Genomic DNA, 26,827 nt, shown 5'->3' with positions numbered 1-26,827 from the left:
GTATTAAGTGGCCAAGCGTGTGTGGGGATTTAGGACAAACTTGACAAGTGCAGCCACAACTACGACACACACACACACACACACACACACACACACACACACACACACACACACACACACACACACACACACACACACACAATGACATTAAAAAGTCAACATCCATCAATAACCTGAGCCGGACAGATGTTCCAGATGTCAAGTCAAGTCACAGTTTATTTATAAAGCTCATTTAAAACAACCTCAGTTGACCAAAGTGCTGCACAACACAGTTAATCACAAACACCACACTACATCCAGGCTTCATAAGCACTGGCACAATAGTTTGCACTGTTTCTTTTAAACTAACAGTGACAAATTACTGTATTTTATATTATTTGTTTGGCTGTGTGTCTACTTTGTTTTGTCTTGTATGTTAAGTGTGTGTATGAGAGTGGACCACTTTTTCGAGTCCATAATAAAGATTATTATTATTATTATTATAGTAGTCAATATAAAACAAATCTAGATTAAAAAGAAAGAATAAAAAGAGAGAGAGGTTCCGGTCGGAGGGCTTTTACTTTGAAGGCCGGGACCGGAAGTGCTGCTGCGTGGTGTGCAGCTTCACCGACACCTCCCTCGGTCTGAGGGAAGAAGACTTCCGGTGGTGTGTCATGGCGGTGGCATGGTGAATCCTACAGAAAGGGAAAAACACTCGGCGCTGGTTCCTCCGCATCGGCTCACGGCGCAGTTTCATGCGGGAATAAGCGCGTCGTTTCCGGCGTCGCTCCGTGGATCAGCCCCGCTGCCGCTGCGGCGTCCTCCGCCCGGACATGGCGGCGCACAAGCCCGTGGAGTGGGTCCAGGCCGTGATCACCAGATTCGATGAGCAGGTAAGAGAAGAGGGGCTGGGGGCTGGTTCTAGTTCTGTCTGGGGCTGGGGGTGGGTGGGGGGTCCGGAGGCCCAGGGCCGGTCCACAATCCGGACCAGTAGCCGCTGTAGAGCCGCTGGAGAGCCGCTGGAGAGCCGCTATAGAGCCGCTGGAGAGCCGCTATAGAGCCGCTGGAGAGCTCTGGAACAGCGGCTCTCCAGCGGCTCTCCAGCGGCTCTATAGCGGGTCTATAGCGGCTCTACAGCGGCTCTCTGCCCGCTGCTCTGCGTCTGTCCCGGGGGGTGGAGGGCGGCAGAGGGACCGCTGCTGTAGCCGGCCGCAGCGCCTCAGACCCGGGTCCAGTCTAGAGCCGGTCCGGGGGGGTCTGGTCTGGTTCTCTGGTTCAGCAGCTAGCAGGCTAAAGCTAACAGAGCTAACAGCTAACAGGCCTGAAGGTAATGTAAACAAATAAGATGAGACTGAGGGGGGGGTGGGGGGGGGGCAGGTGATCTGTTGGGGGGGGACATGTGATCTGTTGGGGGGGGGGGGGCAGAGGATCTGTTGCTGATGGGGGGCAGAGGATCTGCTGGGGGGGGGACAGAGGATCTGTTTGGGGGGGGGGCAGGTGATCTGCTGGGGGGGGGGGGCAGTGGATCTGTTGGGGGCGGGACAGGTAATCTGTTGGGGGGGGGGCAGAGGATCTGTTCGGGGGGGACAGGATCTGTTGGGGGGGGACAGGTGATCTGTTTGGGGGGGGGACAGGTGATCTGTTGGGGGGGGGCAGTGGATCTGTTGGGGGGGGGACAGGTGATCTGTTTGGGGGGGGGGGACAGGTAATCTGTTCGGGGGGGGCAGAGGATCTGTTGTGGGGGGGGCAGAGGATCTGTTGTGGGGGGGGCAGTGGATCTGTTGGGGGGGGGACAGGTAATCTGTTCGGGGGGGGCAGAGGATCTGTTGGGGGGGGGGCAGTGGATCTGTTGGGGGTGGCAGAGGATCTGTTGTGGGGGGGACAGGTGATCTGTTGGGGTGGGGGGGGACAGGTGATGTGCTGGGGGGGGGGGACAGGTGATGTGCTGGGGGGGGGGGGGGGGGCAGGTGATCTGTTGGGGGGGCAGTGGATCTGTTGGGGGGGGCAGTGGATCTGGTCTTTGATCCAGACACTGGGAATACTGGGGACACTGAGGACAGTAGGAATGCTGGGGACACTGAAGACACTAGGAATACTGGGGACAGTGGAGACACTAGGAATACTGGGGACACTGAAGACACTAGGAATACTGGGGACAGTGGAGACACTAGGAATACTGGGGACACTGAGGACACTAGGAATACTGGGGACAGTGGAGACACTAGGAATGCTGGGGACACTGAAGACACTAGGAATACTGGGGACAGTGGAGACACTAGGAATACTGGGGACACTGAAGACACTAGGAATACTGGGGACAGTGGAGACACTAGGAATGCTGGGGACACTGAAGACACTAGGAATACTGAGGACAGTGGAGACACTAGGAATACTGGGGACACTGAAGACACTAGGAATACTGGGGACAGTGGAGACACTAGGAATACTGGGGACACTGAAGACACTAGGAATACTGGGGACACTGAGGACAGTAGGAATGCTGGGGACACTGAAGACACTAGGAATGCTGGGGACACTGAAGACACTAGGAATACTGGGGACAGTGGAGACACTAGGAATACTGGGGACACTGAAGACACTAGGAATACTGGGGACAGTGGAGACACTAGGAATGCTGGGGACACTGAAGACACTAGGAATACTGGGGACAGTGGAGACACTAGGAATACTGGGGACACTGAGGACAGTAGGAATGCTGGGGACACTGAAGACACTAGGAATGCTGGGGACACTGAAGACACTAGGAATACTGGGGACAGTGGAGACACTAGGAATACTGGGGACACTGAAGACACTAGGAATACTGGGGACAGTGGAGACACTAGGAATGCTGGGGACACTGAAGACACTAGGAATACTGGGGACAGTGGAGACACTAGGAATACTGGGGACACTGAAGACACTAGGAATACTGGGGACAGTGGAGACACTAGGAATACTGGGGACACTGAAGACACTAGGAATACTGGGGACAGTGGAGACACTAGGAATACTGGGGACACTGAAGACACTAGGAATACTGAGGACAGTGGAGACACTAGGAATACTGGGGACACTGAAGACACTAGGAATACTGGGGACAGTGGAGACACTAGGAATACTGAGGACAGTGGAGACACTAGGAATACTGGGGACAGTGGAGACACTAGGAATACTGGGGACAGTGGAGACACTAGGAATGCTGGGGACACTGAAGACACTAGGAATACTGGGGACACTGAGGACACTAGGAATACTGAGGACACTGAGGACACTAGGAATACTGGGGACAGTGGAGACACTAGGAATACTGGGGACACTGAGGACACTAGGAATACTGTGGACACTGTGGACACTAGGAATACTGGGGACACTGAAGACACTAGGAATACTGAGGACACTGAGGACACTAGGAATACTGAGGACACTGAAGACACTAGGAATACTGGGGACAGTGGAGACACTAGGAATACTGGGGACAGTGAAGACACTAGGAATACTGGGGACACTGAAGACACTAGGAATACTGAGGACACTGAAGACACTAGGAATACTGGGGACACTGTGGACACTAGGAATACTGGGGACACTGAAGACACTAGGAATACTGGGGACAGTGGGGACACTAGGAATACTGGGGACAGTGGAGACACTAGGAATACTGGGGACAGTGGAGACACTAGGAATACTGGGGACAGTGGGGACACTAGGAATACTGGGGACACTGAAGACACTAGGAATACTGGGGACAGTGGAGACACTAGGAATACTGGGGACACTGAGGACAGTAGGAATGCTGGGGACACTGAAGACACTAGGAATACTGAGGACAGTGGAGACACTAGGAATACTGGGGACAGTGGAGACACTAGGAATACTGGGGACACTGAGGACACTGGGAATACTGGGGACACTGAGGACAGTAGGAATGCTGGGGACACTGAAGACACTAGGAATACTGAGGACAGTGGAGACACTAGGAATACTGGGGACACTGAGGACACTGGGAATACTGGGGACACTGAGGACAGTAGGAATGCTGGGGACACTGAAGACACTAGGAATACTGGGGACAGTGGAGACACTAGGAATACTGGGGACAGTGGAGACACTAGGAATACTGGGGACAGTGGAGACACTAGGAATACTGGGGACAGTGGAGACACTAGGAATACTGGGGACACTGAAGACACTAGGAATACTGGGGACAGTGGAGACACTAGGAATACTGGGGACACTGAAGACACTAGGAATACTGGGGACACTGAAGACACTAGGAATACTGGGGACAGTGGAGACACTAGGAATACTGGGGACACTGAGGACAGTAGGAATGCTGGGGACACTGAAGACACTAGGAATACTGAGGACAGTGGAGACACTAGGAATACTGGGGACAGTGGAGACACTAGGAATACTGGGGACACTGAGGACACTGGGAATACTGGGGACACTGAGGACAGTAGGAATGCTGGGGACACTGAAGACACTAGGAATACTGAGGACAGTGGAGACACTAGGAATACTGGGGACACTGAGGACACTGGGAATACTGGGGACACTGAGGACAGTAGGAATGCTGGGGACACTGAAGACACTAGGAATACTGAGGACAGTGGAGACACTAGGAATACTGGGGACAGTGGAGACACTAGGAATACTGGGGACAGTGGAGACACTAGGAATACTGGGGACAGTGGAGACACTAGGAATACTGGGGACACTGAGGACAGTAGGAATGCTGGGGACACTGAAGACACTAGGAATACTGAGGACAGTGGAGACACTAGGAATACTGGGGACAGTGGAGACACTAGGAATACTGGGGACACTGAGGACACTGGGAATACTGGGGACACTGAAGACACTAGGAATACTGAGGACAGTGGAGACACTAGGAATACTGGGGACAGTGGAGACACTAGGAATACTGGGGACACTGGGAATACTGGGGACACTGAGGACAGTAGGAATGCTGGGGACACTGAAGACACTAGGAATACTGAGGACACTGAAGACACTAGGAATACTGGGGACAGTGGAGACACTAGGAATACTGGGGACAGTGAAGACACTAGGAATACTGGGGACACTGAAGACACTAGGAATACTGAGGACACTGAAGACACTAGGAATACTGGGGACACTGTGGACACTAGGAATACTGGGGACACTGAAGACACTAGGAATACTGGGGACAGTGGGGACACTAGGAATACTGGGGACAGTGGGGACACTAGGAATACTGGGGACAGTGGAGACACTAGGAATACTGGGGACACTGAAGACACTAGGAATACTGGGGACAGTGGGGACACTAGGAATACTGGGGACAGTGGGGACACTAGGAATACTGGGGACACTGAAGACAGTAGGAATGCTGGGGACACTGAAGACACTAGGAATACTGAGGACAGTGGAGACACTAGGAATACTGGAGACACTAGGAATACTGAGGACACTGAAGACACTAGGAATACTGAGGACACTGAAGACACTAGGAATACTGGGGACAGTGGAGACACTAGGAATACTGGGGACACTGAAGACACTAGGAATACTGAGGACACTGAAGACACTAGGAATACTGGGGACAGTGGAGACACTAGGAATACTGGGGACACTGAAGACACTAGGAATACTGGGGACACTGAAGACACTAGGAATACTGGGGACACTGAAGACACTAGGAATACTGAGGACAGTGGAGACACTAGGAATACTGGAGACACTAGGAATACTGAGGACACTGAAGACACTAGGAATACTGAGGACACTGAAGACACTAGGAATACTGGGGACAGTGGAGACACTAGGAATACTGGGGACACTGAAGACACTAGGAATACTGAGGACACTGAAGACACTAGGAATACTGGGGACAGTGGAGACACTAGGAATACTGGAGACACTGAGGACACTAGGAATACTGGAGACACTAGGAATACTGGAGACACTGAGGACACTAGGAACACTGGGGACAGTGGAGACACTAGGAATACTGGGGACACTGTGGACACTAGGAATACTGGGGACAGTGAAGACACTAGGAATACTGGGGACAGTGGAGACACTAGGAATACTGGGGACACTGAAGACACTAGGAATACTGGGGACAGTGGAGACACTAGGAATACTGGGGACACTGAAGACACTAGGAATACTGAGGACACTGAAGACACTAGGAATACTGGGGACAGTGGAGACACTAGGAATACTGGGGACACTGAAGACACTAGGAATACTGAGGACACTGAAGACACTAGGAATACTGGGGACAGTGGAGACACTAGGAATACTGGGGACAGTGGAGACACTAGGAATACTGGGGACACTGAAGACACTAGGAATACTGGGGACAGTGGAGACACTAGGAATACTGGGGACACTGAAGACACTAGGAATACTGAGGACACTGAAGACACTAGGAATACTGGGGACAGTGGAGACACTAGGAATACTGGAGACACTGAGGACACTAGGAATACTGGAGACACTAGGAATACTGGAGACACTGAGGACACTAGGAATACTGGGGACACTGTGGACACTAGGAATACTGGGGACAGTGGAGACACTAGGAATACTGGGGACAGTGGAGACACTAGGAATACTGGGGACAGTGGAGACACTAGGAATACTGGAGACACTGAGGACACTAGGAATACTGGGGACACTGTGGACACTAGGAATACTGAGGACACTGTGGACACTAGGAATACTGAGGACAGTGGAGACACTAGGAATACTGGGGACACTGTGGACACTAGGAATACTGGAGACACTCTGCTACATTAATGTTTGTTTACAATGTGAATCTGCAGTGTTTGGTAAATGCAGCACAGCTACAGTTACAGTTATCCACCTTTTCCCGAACTTCAAAAACGTAAGCTGGTTTTGCCGGTTTTGCTCTTCCGGTGGAATTTTATGTTTACGTTTCCATGGTTTCGGTAGTAAATGCATGGATTTTTTTATTTTCATTTCAATGAGAATCTGTAAAAGGCATGGATCATCACAGCAGCTTTTAACAGTGGATATCACACAGACTGACATCCGTGTTCAAAGCCAGCGTTAGTAGATCCATGATGCGTTTACCGCAACTATGACAACGACTGAAAACCATGGAAACGGAAACGTACAATTCCACCAAACCGGCAACAAAATCGGCTTCTTCCGGTTTTCACCATAGATGACGTTCGGAAACTTGTTGATAGTAGCTAACACACAGGATGATCCAACATGGCTGCCGTTGATTCACCTCTCCATCGTCTCCTCTTCCCGCTCCCATCGCTCCCGCCCCCCCCTCCTTCTCTTCCCGCCCCCCCCCCCCCTCCTTCTGTTCCCGCCCCCCCCCTTCCTTCTCTTCCCGCCCCCCCCCCCACCCCCCCCTCTTCCTTCTCTTCCCGGTCCAGCTGCCCATCAAGGTGGGACACCAGAACACACACACCAAAGTCAGCACCGAGCACAACAAGGAGTGTCTGATCAACATCTCCAAGTACAAGTTCTCCCTGGTCATCAGCGGCCTCACAGCCATCCTCAAGAATGTCAACAACATGGTGAGTCACACACACACACACACACACAGAGTCACACACAGAGTCACACACAGAGTCACACACACACACACACACAGAGTCACACACACACACACACACACACACACACACACACACACACACACACACAAGACAAGACAAGTCGGAACTTGGATCTTTTCCGATCTCTGACTTGAAGAAGTGCAATCGAACGCCACCTGAAGTCGGATAAAAAAAAATCTGTCCTGACTTCTCTGAGAATCAGTCGTCTGACGTCACACAACAGGAACGCCGCCAACCGTAACACATACGTGAAAATGCATTTAAACGTTAAAATGTGTTTAAACGTTAAAATGTGTTTAAACGTTAAAATGTGTTTAAACGTGAAAATGCATTTAAACGTTAAAATGTGTTTAAACGTTAAAATGTGTTTAAACGTTAAAATGTGTTTAAACGTTAAAATGCGTTTAAACGTTAAAATGCATTTAAACGTTATAATGCGTTTAAACGTTAAAATGCGTTTAAACGTTAAAATGCGTTTAAACGTTAAAATGCATTTAAACGTTAAAATGCGTTTAAACGTTAAAATGCATTTAAACGTTAAAATGCGTTAAAGAGGAACTGTACAACTGTTACCTGTGTTGTAGGGGTGGGAGAAAAAAATTGATTCACATAAATATCGCGATATCTTTTTTGATGATTTTTAAATCGATTTTTTTTTTCAAAAATGTTTTTTTTTTTTAATTCTTTTTTTTTATTTTTTTATTTTTTTAAATATTGTGCAATGTGCATTTGTTCGCCTTTTTTACATCCAGAGAGTCCAGGTTGTGAAAAGGGTTTAAGTTCACTTTATAATGGAGTATGTTCATTTATAGGCTCCTACAGTGTTTGTGTGCAGATAAATGTTAAAAATGCTAAAGACTAAAAATCATAGAGAGAATCGGCAATATCGTAGAATCACAATTTAAATCGAATCGCCATCCAAAAAATCGTAGAAGAATCGAATCGGGAGAGAAAAGCGTATCGTCCCAGCCCTAGTATCCATGACAACGGTTGCCTATAGAGCTTCTTGGTGACTGACGCCTGGTCTGATGTTCCCACAGCGGATATTCGGAGAAGCTTCGGAGAAGAACCTCTACCTCTCCCAGCTCATCATCCTGGACACGTTGGAGAAGTGTCTGGCCGGGGTGAGTCCGCATGACATCACACATGACATCACACACCGGTGGGGTTAGGGGCGGAGTCAGGGGCGGGGCCTCATGGAAACAGGAAGTGACGCTAGGGATGCACATTTAGATGTTCTTTTCTGACCGATAATATAACTGACGCTCCTTAAAGGATAATTACCGTTTTTTTTACAACCTGGACCTTGTTTCTATCATAAACTCCGATCATTTCCTCCCCCAGATAACTTTGGTGTCATTCCAACTGGTTGTGATGAAATGAGCTCCAGCCGAGAGCCGCGTATATCCGTATAATGGAGTCTACAGGGTCTAAATAACACATTATCTGCAGAGAAACTCCTTCATTTCACCAAGATTTAGTTCTGATAGGCTAGTGCTATTCCCCTCTGAGTCCGGGGTTAGCTGTTATCAACATCCGGGGTCTGTAGGTTGACCTACTGACCTCTGACCTGGATGATGTCATCTCTGAGCTTGTTGCTACGGCTAATTCCCTGTTCCCTGTTCCCCTCCTTCCCTGTTAAAAGGGTTTCCATGGAGTTTCTCCTCAGTGGATGTGAGGGTCTAAGGACAGAGGATGTTGTTACGATGGGATGTAAAGCCCTTTGAGACAAACTGGTGGTAAAAAACGGGCTATTCTAATAAAATTGCCTTGCCTTGCTAACGCTACGGTTTGTTTCTGCGTGTTTCTGACTTGTCAGAACAAAATGAGCAGCTGGATGAAGTTCAGCTTCCACAGGCTTCCTCTCCTCAACCTGGACTCACTAAAGCTCCGGCTAGTTGAGATAAAAATGGACCCGAATGCCGAAGCAGAATGATTATTATCAGAATGAGCCGCGTGGCGCTCAGAGATGACATCATCCAGGTCAGAGGTCAGCAGGTCAACCTACAGACCCCGGATGTTGATAACAGCTAACCCCGGACTCAGAGGGGAATAGCACTAGCCTATCAGAACTAAATATTGGTGAAATGAAGGAGTTTCTCTGTAGATAATGTGTTATTTAGACCCTGTAGACTCCATTATACGGATATACGCGCCTCTCGGCTGGAGCTCATTTCATCACAACCACTTGGAATGACACCAAAGTTATCTGGGGAGGAACTGATCGGATTTTATGATAGAAACAAGGTCCAGGTAGTAAAAAACGGCAATTACCCTTTAACGTTTATTATTAACCGATAAGATTAAATGCTCGGTTAGAGGGGGGTGGACAGTGTTTTTCTTTTCTTTTTCTTCTTTTTGCCGTTATCAAACACAAACGCACCTGTTGACCTGTTGACCTGTTGACCTCTGACCTTGACCTCTGACCTTGACCTCTGACCTTGACCTCTGACCCCCCAGCAATCGAAGGACTGCCTGCGTCTGGACGAGACCATGCTGGTCAAACAGCTGCTGCCGGAGATCTGCCACTTCATCTACACGTACCGCGAGGGCCACCAGCACGCCGCCGAGCTGCGTTCCTCCGCCTCCGCCGTGCTCTTCTCTCTCAGCTGCAACAACTTCAACGCCGTCTTCAGCCGCATCTCCACCAGGTCTGCAGCTCCACCGCTTCCTTTTCCCATCATCATCACACCTAGGGTTGCAAAGGGCTGGAACATTTCCAGTAATATAATAATAGATATTAATATAATAATGGAAATATTACAAATTGGAAACTTTCCATGGGAATTATGGGAATTTATGCGAATCATGGAAATGTATGGGAGTTATTGGGAATTTATGGCAACTAACTGGAAATTGGGGGAAATTAATTTAAACAAACTGTATCATATCCAAACATAAATGTAAATCTTTAGTTGTGTCATCAGCAGACATCCATGATAAATATTATAATTAAAATGCATTTCAACAGAGTAGAACTTTATCAAGTTTTAATTCTTGTATGAACAATCAATTCTTTTACTGAACCACAAAAACATGAATGTTGAGTAAAATATTACTCACCCTCACCAATCAATTTTGTAAATTTCGTATTTATTCCCGTTTATTCCCATATATTCCCATTAATTCCCATATATTCCCGTTTATTCCCATATATTCCCATATATTCCCGTAAATTCCCATGGAAAGTTTCCAACTTTGAAAATTCATACCACAATGGTAGTCAGTTTCTAGTGAGTGGTTAACTGGTAGCGTTAGCCACCAGTCCTAGCGAGCGGCTAACTGGTAGCGTTAGCCACCGGTCCTAGCGAGCGGCTAACTGGTAGCGTTAGCCACCGGTCCTAGCGAGCGGCTAACTGGTAGCGTTAGCCACCGGTCCTAGCGAGCGGCTAACTGGTAGCGTTAGCCACCGGTCCTAGCGAGCGGCTAACTGGTAGCGTTAGCCACCGGTCCTAGCGAGCGGCTAACTGGTAGCGTTAGCCACCGGTCCTAGCAAGCGGCTAACTGGTAGCGTTAGCCACCAGTGTAGGGACCAAATTCCCAACAGTGGGAATGGTGGGAACAGTGGGAAATGCGGGGACAGTGGGAACGTTGGGAACGTTGGGAACAGTGGGAACGTTGGGAACAGTGGGAACGTTGGGAACGTTGGGAACGGTTCGGTCTGATGCTGTGCTGTGTGAACGTTGGGAACGTTGGGAACGTTGGGAACAGTGGGAACGGTTCGGTCTCATGCTGTGCTGTGTGAACGTTGGGAACGTTGGGAACAGTGGGAACGTTGGGAACAGTGGGAACGTTGGGAACGTTGGGAACGGTTCGGTCTGATGCTGTGCTGTGTGTCCAGGCTGCAGGAACTGACCGTCTGCTCCGAGGACAACGTGGACGTCCACGACATTGAGCTGATGCAGTACATCAACGTGGACTGTTCCAAGCTCAAGAGGCTGCTGCAAGGTGGGTGCTACTGGTTCTGACTGGTTCTGATTGGTTGTGACCGGTTCTGACCGGTTCTGACTGGTTCTGACCGGTTCTGACTGGTTGTGACTGGTTCTGACTGGTTCTGACTGGTTCTGACTGGTTCTGACCGGTTCTGACCGGTTCTGACTGGTTCTGACCGGTTCACCCTGACCCTCGTGGTGACGATGACGAGGAAGTTGTTGACCCGTCTCATGTTTGATCTGTTTCAGAAACGGTCCTGAAGTTCAGAGCTCTGAAGAAACCGGCTCAGCTGTCGGTCATCAACAGTCTGGAGAAGGTCTGTACTGGTTCTGACTGGTTCTGGTTCTGACTGGTTCTGACTGGTTCTGACTGGTTCTGACTGGTTCTGGTTCTGACTGGTTCTGACTGGTTCTGACTGGTTCTGACTGGTTCTGACTGGTTCTGACTGGTTCTGACTGGTTCTGACTGGTTCTGGTTCTGACTGGTTCTGACTGGTTCTGGTTCTGACTGGTTCTGACTGGTTCTGACTGGTTCTGACTGGTTCTCACTGGTTCTGGTTCTGACTGGTTCTGACTGGTTCTGACTGGTTCTGACTGGTTCTGACTGGTTCTGGTTCTGACTGGTTCTGACTGGTTCTGACTGGTTCTGACTGGTTCTGACTGGTTCTGACTGGTTCTGACTGGTTCTGGTTCTGACTGGTTCTGGTTCTGATGTTGTGTTGTTGTGTCTTCAGGCCTTCTGGAACTGGGTGGAGAATTATCCTGATGAGTTCACGATGCTCTACCAGAGACCACAGGCCGACATGGCTGGTAGGACCTGTCTGTCTCTACCTGTCTGTCTCTACCTGTCTGTCTCTACCTGTCTGTCTCTACCTGTCTGTCTCTACCTGTCTGTCTCTACCTGTCTGTCTCTCTCTACCTGTCTGTCTCTACCTGTCTGTCTCTACCTGTCTGTCTGTCTCTACCTGTCTGTCTCTACCTGTCTGTCTCTGTCTGTCTGTCTGTCTCTACCTGTCTGTCTCTACCTGTCTGTCTGTCTGTCTGTCTGTCTCTACCTGTCTGTCTCTACCTGTCTGTCTCTGTCTGTCTGTCTGTCTCTACCTGTCTGTCTCTACCTGTCTGTCTCTACCTGTCTGTCTCTACCTGTCTGTCTGTCTGTCTCTACCTGTCTGTCTCTACCTGTCTGTCTCTGTCTGTCTGTCTCTGTCTGTCTGTCTGTCTCTACCTGTCTGTCTCTACCTGTCTGTCTCTACCTGTCTGTCTCTACCTGTCTGTCTGTCTCTACCTGTCTGTCTCTACCTGTCTGTCTCTGTCTGTCTGTCTGTCTCTACCTGTCTGTCTCTACCTGTCTGTCTGTCTGTCTGTCTGTCTCTACCTGTCTGTCTCTACCTGTCTGTCTCTGTCTGTCTGTCTGTCTCTACCTGTCTGTCTCTACCTGTCTGTCTCTACCTGTCTGTCTCTACCTGTCTGTCTGTCTGTCTCTACCTGTCTGTCTCTACCTGTCTGTCTCTGTCTGTCTGTCTCTGTCTGTCTGTCTGTCTCTACCTGTCTGTCTCTACCTGTCTGTCTGTCTGTCTGTCTGTCTCTACCTGTCTGTCTCTACCTGTCTGTCTCTACCTGTCTGTCTCTGTCTGTCTGTCTGTCTCTACCTGTCTGTCTCTACCTGTCTGTCTCTACCTGTCTGTCTCTACCTGTCTGTCTCTGTCTGTCTGTCTGTCTCTACCTGTCTGTCTCTACCTGTCTGTCTCTGTCTGTCTGTCTGTCTCTACCTGTCTGTCTCTACCTGTCTGTCTCTACCTGTCTGTCTGTCTCTACCTGTCTGTCTCTACCTGTCTGTCTCTACCTGTCTCTACCTGTCTGTCTGTCTGTCTCTACCTGTCTGTCTCTACCTGTCTGTCTCTACCTGTCTGTCTCTACCTGTCTGTCTCTGTCTGTCTGTCTGTCTCTACCTGTCTGTCTCTACCTGTCTGTCTGTCTGTCTGTCTGTCTCTACCTGTCTGTCTCTACCTGTCTGTCTCTACCTGTCTGTCTCTGTCTGTCTGTCTGTCTCTACCTGTCTGTCTCTACCTGTCTGTCTCTGTCTGTCTGTCTGTCTCTACCTGTCTGTCTCTACCTGTCTGTCTGTCTGTCTGTCTGTCTCTACCTGTCTGTCTCTACCTGTCTGTCTCTACCTGTCTGTCTCTGTCTGTCTGTCTGTCTCTACCTGTCTGTCTCTACCTGTCTGTCTCTACCTGTCTGTCTCTACCTGTCTGTCTCTGTCTGTCTGTCTGTCTCTACCTGTCTGTCTCTACCTGTCTGTCTCTGTCTGTCTGTCTGTCTCTACCTGTCTGTCTCTACCTGTCTGTCTCTACCTGTCTGTCTGTCTCTACCTGTCTGTCTCTACCTGTCTGTCTCTACCTGTCTGTCTCTACCTGTCTGTCTCTACCTGTCTGTCTCTACCTGTCTGTCTCTACCTGTCTGTCTCTACCTGTCTGTCTCTACCTGTCTGTCTCTGTCTCTACCTGTCTGTCTCTACCTGTCTGTCTCTACCTGTCTCTACCTGTCTGTCTCTACCTGTCTGTCTCTACCTGTCTGTCTCTGTCTCTACCTGTCTGTCTCTACCTGTCTGTCTCTACCTGTCTGTCTCTACCTGTCTGTCTCTACCTGTCTGTCTGTCTCTACCTGTCTGTCTCTACCTGTCTGTCTCTACCTGTCTGTCTGTCTCTACCTGTCTGTCTCTACCTGTCTGTCTCTACCTGTCTGTCTCTACCTGTCTGTCTCTACCTGTCTGTCTCTACCCGTCTGTCTCTACCTGTCTGTCTCTACCTGTCTGTCTCTACCTGTCTGTCTCTGTCTCTACCTGTCTGTCTCTACCTGTCTGTCTGTCTCTACCTGTCTGTCTCTACCTGTCTGTCTCTACCTGTCTGTCTACCTGTCTGTCTCTACCTGTCTGTCTCTACCCGTCTGTCTCTACCTGTCTGTCTCTACCTGTCTGTCTCTGTCTCTACCTGTCTGTCTCTACCTGTCTGTCTCTCTACCTGTCTGTCTCTACCTGTCTGTCTCTACCTGTCTGTCTCTACCTGTCTGTCTCTACCTGTCTGTCTGTCTCTACCTGTCTGTCTCTACCTGTCTGTCTCTGTCTCTACCTGTCTGTCTCTACCTGTCTGTCTCTACCTGTCTGTCTCTACCTGTCTGTCTCTACCTGTCTGTCTCTGTCTCTACCTGTCTGTCTCTACCTGTCTGTCTCTACCCGTCTGTCTCTACCTGTCTGTCTCTACCTGTCTGTCTCTGTCTCTACCTGTCTGTCTCTACCTGTCTGTCTCTACCTGTCTGTCTCTACCTGTCTGTCTCTACCTGTCTGTCTCTACCTGTCTGTCTCTACCTGTCTGTCTCTACCCGTCTGTCTCTACCTGTCTGTCTCTACCTGTCTGTCTCTGTCTCTACCTGTCTGTCTCTACCTGTCTGTCTCTGTCTCTTGGCGCGTTTCCACTGGCTCGGCTCGGCTCGGCTCGGCCCGGCTCGGCTCGGCTCGGCTCTATTTGCGTGTTTCCACTAGCAGCAGTTCCTGCAACCAGGTACTTCTGGTATCACCTCAGCCCTGGTTCCCAGCAGCAGAAGCGTTACTACAACGTGACGTCAGCCGACTGCCTTCCTCTGATTGGCCGGTGAGTGTCGTCACTGGAAGCGTCATAACCGCGCGACGACCGACTAGAATGTAAATAAAAACGAGACTGAAGACAAGACAGCAGGTTCTACTGCTGCAGTCTGTAGCTGTTGGACTTGGGACACCAGAGGCCTCTCAGGAGAAACCCAGTCCCCGGTCGGTCCAGGAGCTCCAGACCTTCCAGACCTTCCTGACTCTGGATTCAGAGGGAGCTCCACGGCTCCACACCGAACCAACTAAACGGTTTTTCAAGAACTTGCCGTGTAAATGACGTCACGGCGGTTTCACGCAGCCGTGTTATGACGACGACCCCGCTAGTGTTGGGCGATTTTGACATTCTCAGATCGTCCCAATCGCCCTCCCTGGAGATCGCCGATAGACCTATCTATCGCCGGGGTCCGGGGGGGGGGGGGGCGGCGGCGGCGGCGGCGTATGAGTATCGCTTTTACCGTGCCCTGCTGTCATGCATGCGCGCTTCTCTCTGTGTGTGTGTGTGAGGGCTAATAACAGAGAAAGAGCACTATGATCAATGAACGGAACGATATTGCGTTGCCGAAAGCTGAAAAATCTATTCATGGCTGACGTAATTTATTTGTGGCGTATCAGTGAACACGTCGTCGGGCTGTAACATACAGTAACAGGGCTGGTGTCGGCAGCCTAGTCACAGCCACAACACCAGCTAAACGTGTTTCCTCAGATTTGAGGCGGAGTGGCCACCCTGTTCACCACAGAGATGTTGTGTGCGGTCATATGACTACCTGGCTCCGTCTGATTGGACGTTGCCAGTGGCTGCATTTGATTGGTGAAACACTGTCATTTGAGAGAGTATAGTTGGAAGCAGCCAGAGGAGCGGCTTCATTAAAACAAAACAAACAGATTGCACATTAGATCAATAAAAAAGTAGCGAGTATGTGTGTGTGTAAAATCGGCAAGAAAACAAAACATCGCCGATCGTCCTTCCAATCGCCGATAGACGATTGGAAGGACGATCGGCACAACCCTAGACCCCGCCCACGTCGAGGAGGCACCAAGTGATACTCAGCTGTAATGGAAACACAACCAAACCGAGCTGAGCCGAGCTGGTGGAAATGGGCCACCTGTCTGTCTCTGTCTGTCTCACCTTGTTCCTCCTGTTCTGATTATTGATTGTGTGTGTGTATGGTGTGTGTGTGTGTGTATGGTGTGTGTGTGTCTGTGTGTGTGTATGGTGTGTGTGTCTGTGTGTGTGTCTAGAAGCAGCAGAGAAGCTCTTTGATCTGGTCGACAGCTTTGCGGAGAGCGCCAAGAGGAAAGCCGCCGTGTGGCCGCTGCAGATCATCCTGCTCATCCTCTGTCCAGAGATCCTACACACCATCTCCAAGGATACGGTGGAGGACAGCAAGGCCAACAAGGTGCACGAGCACGCACACACACACACACACTGAAGTCAGTCTTCTATTGGTTCAATAAGTTAAGTCAACAACGTATTTGAGGCAACATATAGTCAGAGATGTTTAGATGTTAGCCAGTATCACAACTAAGCATAAAGCCCGCTAGCTTAATGCTAATGTATAATGTAAAACTCCATAGACAGGCTAACAGAAATTAGCCCGTCGCTATCGACAGCCATAGCAGTAACGCCAAGTGAAGTTTTGGTGACTTCCACATGATATTGAGATGATAGGGTTAGGGTTATTGACCTCTGGCTAAGCCCCGCCCCCTCCACTCACTGGGACAAACAGTCAACGTTCGGTGACAGTTGCTATGGCAACAGCTGTCACAGTAGAGACATTTCACAGGAGGAGACAGAAAGATTAAATATCATGTTGAAGTCACCAAAACTTCAATTAGCTTTACTGCTATGGCTGTCGGTAGCAACGGGCTAACTTCTGTTAGCCTGTCTATGGAGTTTTACATTATACGTTAGCATTAAGCTAGCAGACTTTAGTTGTGATACTGGCTAACATCTAAACATCTCTGACAATATGTTGTTGACTTAACTTAGACCAGATGTAGACATCCTTGTTAAGTTTATCCAGGTTTAGTTGGTGTTGTGGTCTTAAGCAATATTACCCTCGAGGGTGTGCTTTAACGTCATTTGAGCACGACGGTGATGCGGTCAGGACCGAGGCGCTTGCGCCGAGGTCCGCAAGCATCACCGAAGTGCTCAAATTACGTTTAAGCACACCCTCGAGGGTAATATTGCGATTATACAACAATTACCAACAAAATAAAGCGTATAATTAAATAAATATTCATGTTGATGGACGTTTTGCTCTCAAAATTTAAAGTTTTTTGCAAGTGTGCTTCCCGTTTCCATGGAAATAAATGGGGTCTGACTAATAACTGAAACACAATCAGTCACGTCAGTAGACTCCTATGTGTAATGGAACCTAGTTCACCTCTACAGCAAATAGTCCGAACCTTAGTAACGACCTAGCAACAGAAATGATTTTCTAGTCCCAGATGAGTGAACTCTGAGCTGACGTTCATGTTTTAACGCGGTCTCGGACTTTCCCCAACTAAATCAACACTGCACAAACTCGCCCAAGTTATAACAAAGATGCCGTTTTTTTCCTTTCACAGATGTAGCTTCTACAACCGCAAACTCTGCATGTAAATGAAGTTATAGCGCCGTGTCGCCGACACAGCTGATAGAGAAAGAAACGATTACTCCAGATTATTTAAAAGCCCAAAAGGCGCAAGCGAGAGAGAGGGAGAGAGAGAAACATACAGGTAATCACCTCCGTTTTATCCAATGAAAATATTCAGCTCCAGGCCATATTTTAAAAACATATTCACCGCGATCACAACTCGTGTCTCCGACTTTGTAACGTTACTCACATGGGAGGGAGACAATCCTCTCGGCTGTAACGGGGAAGTTTACAATATATTAACAAAAAATAAAAAAAAATATTGTTCTATAAATGTGACAGGCACACCCTACAGGAGGTCAATGTAGTTTGTGATTTATTTTCACGTAATAAATGACGTTTCTTAAAATAGAAGGGGGAAAAATCCATGTTGCCATGGAGATGTGTAAACAACATGACTTGGCGAAGTAATATTTTCAGTGATGAGTCAGCCGTGCTGTAATGCTGATTTGAGCACGTTCTAAATTTCTTATTGACCAACCAGATTTCTTGGTCGGAACTACTTGTTGTATAATACTGCATAACTTTACCCCCCCTCTGACTCCCCCCTCCTCCCCCCCCCCCTGACCCCCTCCTCCCCCCTCCCCCCCCCCCTCCTCCCCCCCTCTGACACCCCCCCCCCCCCCCCAACAGAAGCTGTTCATGGACAGCCTGAGGAAGGCTCTGTCTGGTCAGGGCAGCAGCAAGCAGCTGACGGAGAGCGCCGCCATCGCCTGCGTGAAGCTCTGCAAGGCCTCGACCTACATCAACTGGGAGGATCACTCCACCATCTTCCTGCTGGTGCAGTCCATCGTCATGGACCTCAAGGTCTGTTATTGATCACTGATCACTTCCTATTGATCACCGATCACTTCCTGCTGGTGCAGTCCATCGTCATGGACCTCAAGGTCTGTTATTGATCACTGATCACTTCCTGTTGATCACTGATCACTTCCTGTTGATCACTGATCACTTCCTGTTGATCACTGATCACTTCCTGTTGGTGCAGTCCATCGTCATGGACCTCAAGGTCTGTTATTGATCCCTGATCACTTCCTGTTGATCACTGATCACTTCCTGTTGGTGCAGTCCATCGTCATGGACCTCAAGGTCTGTTATTGATCCCTGATCACTTCCTGTTGATCACTGATCACTTCCTGTTGATCACTGATCACTTCCTATTGATCACTGATCACTTCCTGTTGATCACTGATCACTTCCTGTTGGTGCAGTCCATCGTCATGGACCTCAAGGTCTGTTATTGATCCCTGATCACTTCCTATTGATCACCGATCACTTCCTATTGGTGCAGTCCATCGTCATGGACCTCAAGGTCTGTTATTGATCACTGATCACTTCCTGTTGATCACTGATCACTTCCTGTTGATCACTGATCACTTCCTGTTGGTGCAGTCCATCGTCATGGACCTCAAGGTCTGTTATTGATCCCTATTGATCACTGATCATCGTCATGGACCTCAAGGTCTGTTATTGATCACCTATTGATCACTGATCACTTCCTATTGATCACTGATCACTTCCTGTTGGTGCAGTCCATCGTCATGGACCTCAAGGTCTGTTATTGATCACCTATTGATCACTGATCACTTCCTGTTGGTGCAGTCCATCGTCATGGACCTCAAGGTCTGTTATTGATCCCTATTGATCACTGATCACTTCCTATTGATCACTGATCACTTCCTATTGATCACTGATCACTTCCTGTTGGTGCAGTCCATCGTCATGGACCTCAAGGTCTGTTATTGATCCCTGATCACTTCCTATTGATCACTGATCACTTCCTATTGATCACTGATCAGTTCCTATAGGACGAATCTCCTTGTTGTTTACAACTACTTCCGGGTAGAAAACCAGCATGAGAACAATAGTGACGGACGAGAGTTTCTCTATATTTATCTACTTTTTCATGTCACTATATCACCGTTTAGACTAATCTGATGTTTGTAAAGTTTATAAAACCAATGATTGGACAAACATTACTATTTAGTAGTACAAGAAAGAAATCTGAGGAAGTGAATTCCGTATCTAGGATAGCATAAACAGACGGATGAGGTTGGAGGTGATTGATCGGTTAGATATCCAGCCACGAGGTGAGCTGAGACAAACCGTTGGTGACGCTTAGGGCTGCAACCAGTAGCACATTTTACTATCCGAATGTTCGGGGTCACTATCCGAGTAGTACTCGAGTATTCGTTTACCGACGGGGGGGGGGGGGGGCAGCTGACATGGTGACACGGACTCTCGTCTCTCTCACTCTTACAAGCCTGTCATTTCATATCGTTACAAGTCCGTGGCAATATCGATTCTTTTTAACCCGCTACATCGGCTTGTGGGATGTTTCCTCACAGGTCCTCAAATCACTCGCAATTAAAAGAGCAAAAAAAAAAAAAAAAGAGGGAATGCCACGTAATTAAATTGTCCCGTTAATAGGCTAAACATTTTTCTTATAATGGCAGCGCACACTTCAATAAAGGAACCATTTAAAGCAGAAGTCAGGTGAATGTTTGTGTTAATCTAAGTCTTAAATAGTTGTATCTTCCGACAGCAATCACTTCTATAGAGTGTTTGGTCTGAAACACGGGTCTGTCAGTCACTCTGCTCTGCTCTGAGCCCAGGAGAAAACTTTCCTTGTATCCTACAACCTTTATCCAATGAGGAGAGAGAACGGCATAAAGGGGCAGTCCTCTCTGTGTGTGCAGCCAAGGGATGCGCCTGAATGTGGTGACGTAGGGACGAGGGCCAATAGATCCATGACGAGGGCGGGGGCTGCTAACTCCATCTGCTGACAAGACGTTATGGTGCGTTCAAGGCAACTCGTAACTGGTGTTTTTCCGACCTGTGAAGTGGTACCAGTTGGATCTGGTACGAGTTCACGGGTCAGAAGTTACGAGTGGCCGTTATAGTGACTTTCACAGGTAAAACAGGTCGGAGAAACACCAGTGGGTTGCCTGGAACGCTACAAAGTCGTGACTTGAAGCTGTAATTTACGGTTTCAAAAGCCTGCCTGGAACGCAGCATTAGACAAAACCACCGGATCGCTGACTTCTGCTTTAACATTTCAGCCTAAATAAACAATAAAATATTGACACATTTTTTAACACAGAATGAGATTGAGGTTTTATCATCACTGAGTTTAAAGTGTTCTGAGGTCAGCTTTCTCTTCGCCGACGCCATCGCTCCGTCTGAAGACACGGCCAACCGGTGCGCTGCAGTGAGCCCGAGGTGCGAGCGGGGGCGGAGCGGTGTGTGTGTGTGTGTGTGTGTGGGGGGGGGGGGCGTATCCGAGTAGGTGAAATGGTACTCGGATGCCGCCCAAGCCGAGCGAGTACTGGAGTACTGGGCTGTCGGCTCCAGCCCTCCTGACGCTGCTCTGCTCTGGTCCTCCAGGCGCTGCTCTTCAACCCGGCCAAGCCCTTCTGGAGGGGGGGCAGCCAGAGCGCCGACGTGGAGCTGATGATGGACTGCTTCGTGTCCTGCTTCCGCATCAACCCCCACAACAACCAGCACTTTAAGGTGAAGAATAGTAATAATACTGTTGTAATATTACCCATAATCCTCCTGTGACGCCGTCTCCTCTCCTCCGTCCTCAGGTCTGCCTGGCCGCCTCGTCCCCGTCCACCTTCCACTTCGTCCTGGTCAACTCGCTGCACAGAATCATCACCAACGTGAGTGAGGAGCGGACGTTACCGTGGCGATGATGATGATGATGATTAGGGGTGTAACGGTATATGTATTCGTCCCGTGCCGTCACGGTACGGGGGTCACGGTTCGGTGCACACAGTCACACGACGAATACGTCTGAATGAATATTCGAGTCCTCATTTGAATCCAGGTGGCGGTAATGAGCCTCGAAGCTGCCTGCAGCCGTCATAGCAGACGAAGAAGAGAAGTGATGAGAGAGTGAAGTTAGAGGAGGAGAGCTGTCTGCTTCATTCATGTCACTGTGGCTTCTCAATGAAACAAACGGCGGCGGCGGCGGCTCGCGACCATAATACATCCATGCTCGCGACTGGTCCACCGGACAAAGTCCGTCGGCGATGTTTCACGGATGCGCGGTGCGTCGCTAGAAACGTATCAAACACGTAGCGCATGTTCAACCCGATATGTCAATCACTGGTGAAGGAAGAAGACAAGTTGTGTGCAACAACTTATCCTGCAGCTTTTAAGCCTCTTGACATGAACACAGACAGGTGAGGAGAAAAGGAGACCGCACACTATATATAATCAGACACATTTTGTCTGATGAAGGGCTGACGCACGAAACGTGTGAGTGACATTAAACTGTCACGGGAGCTTTTAACTAGTGTGCGGTCTCCTTTTTTCCTTACCTGTGTCTTTCTTGGTGGTCCAGCACCTAGTCTTCAGTTTTTTGGGGGATGTGCGTGTAGCTGCCTAATATGTTTTATGAACACAGGCAGGACCAGAAACATCACCAAAGTAACTGCTAGTCTAATTTAACTGTGTAAACCAACATTGATGTCAGTTTATTGTTTTGTTTTTTTAATAATATTTTTTTAATAATAATAATAATAATAATTTAATAATTCGAATAATAGTTGCCAGTTGTCAAGTGCATGTTTTTTTCCCTCTAGAATTAATGAATGGCATTATAACACTCCTAATGCACTTGTTTTATTTTGTATTCTTTTTTCTTTTAACTTTTATAACACAAGACAGATTTTAGTTTTACATTCAATTAGTGTCTGTTGTACCGAAACCGTACCGAACCGTGACCCCTGAACCGAGGTACGTACCGAACCGTGACTTTTGTGTACCGTTACACCCCTAATGATGATGATGATGTTTTATTTTTATTTTTTTGGTATCGGTTTGCACCAGGGTTCCCACAGTTTAAGCCAAGTTACCTTTAAGACTTTTTAAGACTTTTTTAAAGCCACTTGAAATGAAATTTAAGACCGACTTCATAATAAACACAAATGCAGAAAAAAGAAATAAAAACACCACATCAATTACATAGAGTTAGGGACAATTTGACCCACTTCCAAGGTAAAGTGACTGCTACATGAACATTGGATTGTGTCTCTTTCCAGCTGTCCTTTCAAAATAAATGTCTCTTTCCAGCTGTCCTTTCAAAATAAATGTCTCTTTCCAGCTGTCCTTTCAAAATAAAGGCATAAAAAGTCTGAAAAAAAAAACAAAAAACACTGACTCTCTATATCTAACTTCTCTATGTCGGATTGTTTCCAATTATTTAGAGATTTGAGACTAATTACAACCATAAAATACCACTCACCGTGTGTTAACATTTTAAAGACGTTTGAAAAATGGATTTAAGACATTTTAATGCCAATTAAGGCCTTGTTTTTAGATTAATGAATGCAATGCCTTTTAAAGGGACAGTTCAACATTTTGGCAAATCGGCCCATTGCCATAATCCCTATAGTCATAGCAGTAGGTTTGTTACCTTTAATTGTCGGTGCAAGCTGTTTTTAGAACGGCGGAGCAGAGCCGTGAGCTGCTCAGAGCTACGCTATGAGATAATAACACAACGTTACCACACAGAGTTGTTTTAGAGGGAAATACATGCAAAACCGCTGATGCACGTTGCCTTCAGGGACAGTTTTTCATCAACAGTCTCTGTATTTCCCTTTAAAAATGTCTTAAAGGGATAGTTCAACATTTTGGCAAATTGGCCCATTGCCATAATTGCTATAGTCATAGCAGTAGGTTCATTACCTTTAATTGTAGGTGTAAGCTATTTTCAGTACGGCGGAGCGCAGCAGCTGGCTGCTCAGAGCTACGCTATGGAGGCTAATGGAATTTCTTGGTTTCCCTCATTAAACTCATCAAATTCAACATCCCAAAACTCCACAGCGCTTTTGTAGACAAGTTGTGACCTGCACAACCACCACGCTATGAGATAATGACGGAACGATACGAAACGGAGCCGTTTTCGAGGTAAATACAGGGTAAATACGGAGACTGCTTGCTGAAAAACTGTCCCTGAACGCAACGCGCATCAGCGGTTTTGTATGAATTTACCTCGAAAACGGCTCCGTTTCGTATCGTTCCGTCATTATCTCATAGCGTGGTGGTTGGTGGCAGGTCACAACTTGTCTACAAAAGCGCTGTGGAGTTTTGGGATTTTGTATTTGATGAGTTTAATGAGGGAAACCAAGAAATTCCCTTAGCCTCCATAGCGTAGCTCTGAGCAGCCTGCTGCTGCGCTCCGCCGTACTGAAAATAGCTTACACCTACAATTAAAGGTAATGAACCTACTGCTATGACTATAGCGATTATGGCAATGGGCCAATTTGCCAAAATGTTGAACTATCCCTTTAAATGTAACTTGGCTTAAGCTGTAGGAACCCTGGTATAGTCCAGGGTGATAAAGTGCTACAGTAAAAACCTGTCAGAAATAAATAAATAAACGATGATGATGATGATGTAACGATGTGCTTCCTCCTCAGTCTCACCTGGACTGGTGGCCTAAGATCGACACGGTGTACTGCCACTCTGCAGAGCTGCGCTTCATGTTCGCCGACACGCTGAACCGCGTCATCCAGGGCGCCGCCACGCACGCACCGCTGCGCATGACGCCGGTGAGTACACACACACACACACACACAGGTCTAAGAAAAGGGTTTAAGTTCACTTTATAATGCAGTATGTTCATTTATAGGCTCCTACAGTGTTTGTGTGCAGATAAATGTTAAAAATGCTAAAGACTAAAAATCAGAGAGAGAATCGGCAATATCGTAGAATCACAATTTAAATCGAATCACCATCCAAAAAATGATAGAAGAATCAAATCGAATCGAGAGAAAAGCAAATCGTCCCCCAGCCCTACCACACAGGTAACCCATAGTAACGCTGCTGGCTGCAGGTAACCCATAGTAACGCTGCTGGCTGCAGGTAACCCATAGTAACGCTGCTGGCTGCAGGTAACCCATAGTAACGCTGCTGGCTGCAGGTAACCCATAGTAACGCTGCTGGCTGCAGGTAACCCATAGTAACGCTGCTGCAGGTAACCCATAGTAACGCCGCTGGCTGCCGGTAACCATAGTAACGCTGCTGGCCCCGCCCACAGAGTCTGACCTTCAAGGGGAAGATGACGACCAGCCTGAAGTTCAAGGAGAAAGCCACCGACCTGGACACGCGGAGCTACAAGTGTCTGCTGCTCGCACTGGTGAAGCTCATCCACGCCGACCCACGACTCATGCTGCACGTAGGTCACACACACACACACACACACACACACACACACACACACACACACACACACACACACACACACACACACACACACACACACACACACACACACACACAACCACACACAGCTTTCATATAAGTAACTTTATTTTACAGCTTTCTGGAGCAGAAATAGAAATAGAAATACTTTATTTAATCCCCGAGGGGAAATTTAAAATGTCACAGAGCAGCAGCAAGACAATACAGACAACAACACAGATCACAAACACTGAGTAAAAAATACATAAAGACATAAAAACACATAGTCTACTTGCCAGCCCATAGGGCCCCATTGTGAACCCGTAAATGTTGAGCACCCCAAAGTTTTATGTTAGAAATAGATAGTGTGGGTCCCCAGCATTCAGAAACTGTCGGATGCTAACTTATATATATTGGGCAATTAGCACAATTGACACAATTAGCATTAGCATTTGAAGTAATACTTCAAATACATGAGTTGTATGTCCAACCAGCATCCTCTAAAACTTAAGATTTGGCTTAAAATCCATCAAAATCGGCCCACTGGCGGTTAAAATCTGGTCACTTCCGGTTTAGACAGCCATTTTGAATTTTGAAAATGTCAGAAATGGATTCAGCATCATCAATAACCCCTAAAACCACTCCAACATTGCCCAGATCAGCCAAGTCAATTTTGTTGAAATATTGCCCATATGTGTGGCGGTCTGGGAAAACCCGTCGGATGTCGCGGACGTTCGATTGTGGCAAATAGCCAAAATAGGTGGAAAAAGTACTATTTCCACGATTTTGATATTTTGTGTGATTCTGGTACTTTGAACTCTCTACTACATCGTGGTGAATAAATATTTTAAGAAAACAAAACGGAAAGTATACTTATTTTTATGTTTTTGTGGCGAGTATAAGGCGTTTCGTTTCCAGCTGTGCCGCAGCAGCAGCGCTAGAGGAGACAGGTCCGTTGTTGTTGTAGATGTAACATTCAAGGACCCTCGGAAAGCAGAGAATCCCACCATTCAGTTGCTTTTTACAGCTGATCTTTATCATAAACGGTTGTTGATGTTTTGTAAAACTTGTGCAAGTGCCGATGATGAGTTCGGTTTAGTGCCGATGCTACGTTCTGTTTGGCATTGATGCTACGTTCGGATTAGCATCGATGCTACGCTAGGTTAGCGTCTGTTCCCGTACCACGTGATCACACGCACCCTATGCAGTCCCTTCTTGTCACAGAGGCTCCATTCAAGGACCCTCGGAAAGCAGAAAATCACACGATTCAGATACAGTTTACAGCTAATCTCTATCATAAACGGTTCAGAAGCTGTTTAATGTTTTGTAAAACTCTCGTCTTTAGAGCGTTCAAACAGCAACGTTCTATTTAAAGCCATTTTTCTCACTTTTCAGTTTTTTGGTCATAATAGATTAAAATGCCCATAACTTTTGATCTGAGAGGGCTATCTCAGTCATTCAAACAGTTATGAATGGCTGAAAACGTCTAGTTTATGGAAATATCAAAAAATGAAAATGTCAAAATCCCACCATGTGAAGGGTTTTCCCAGGCCACCACACATATAGGAAATTATGCTAATTTATGCTAATTATGTCAGTTATGCTAATTGCCCAATATATATAAGTTAGCATCCGGCAGTTTCTGAATACTGGGGACCCATACTATCTATTTCTAACATAAAACTTAACCTCTCTCTATGTCGTTTTCTTTCTATCTTTCTTTCTACCCCCTTTCTCTGTCTTTTTACTCCTTTCTTTCTTTCTTTCTATCTTTCTTTCTACCCCCTTTCTCTGTCTTTTTACTCCTTTCTTTCTTTCTTTCTGTCTTTCTTTCTTTCTTTCTTTCTT

General features: G+C 47.6%; 1 protein-coding gene across 1 annotated transcript in view; it reads left to right on the top strand.

Moving 5' to 3' along the window:
• The first annotated feature begins 569 nt into the window (after positions 1-569).
• The window catches only part of nf1a (neurofibromin 1a), an 85,307-nt gene continuing 59,049 nt past the window's right edge, over positions 570-26,827 (top strand). The window contains exons 1-13 of the mRNA XM_085772742.1: positions 570-872; positions 7,392-7,535; positions 8,618-8,701; positions 10,038-10,228; positions 11,419-11,525; positions 11,759-11,826; positions 12,244-12,319; positions 16,386-16,543; positions 18,419-18,592; positions 21,173-21,298; positions 21,376-21,450; positions 24,217-24,348; positions 24,837-24,974. Of these exons, the coding sequence (XP_085628868.1) occupies positions 813-872; positions 7,392-7,535; positions 8,618-8,701; positions 10,038-10,228; positions 11,419-11,525; positions 11,759-11,826; positions 12,244-12,319; positions 16,386-16,543; positions 18,419-18,592; positions 21,173-21,298; positions 21,376-21,450; positions 24,217-24,348; positions 24,837-24,974 (1,533 nt within the window). The 5' untranslated portion in view covers positions 570-812. The remainder of the gene's footprint in view (positions 873-7,391; positions 7,536-8,617; positions 8,702-10,037; positions 10,229-11,418; positions 11,526-11,758; positions 11,827-12,243; positions 12,320-16,385; positions 16,544-18,418; positions 18,593-21,172; positions 21,299-21,375; positions 21,451-24,216; positions 24,349-24,836; positions 24,975-26,827) is intronic.

The sequence above is a fragment of the Trachurus japonicus genome, unplaced genomic scaffold, assembly GCF_045865225.1.
Source record: "Trachurus japonicus isolate A0001 unplaced genomic scaffold, Traja_1.0 AP030824.1".
Taxonomy (NCBI): domain Eukaryota; kingdom Metazoa; phylum Chordata; class Actinopteri; order Carangiformes; family Carangidae; genus Trachurus; species Trachurus japonicus.
This window is presented reverse-complemented; position numbering and strand designations above follow the sequence as displayed.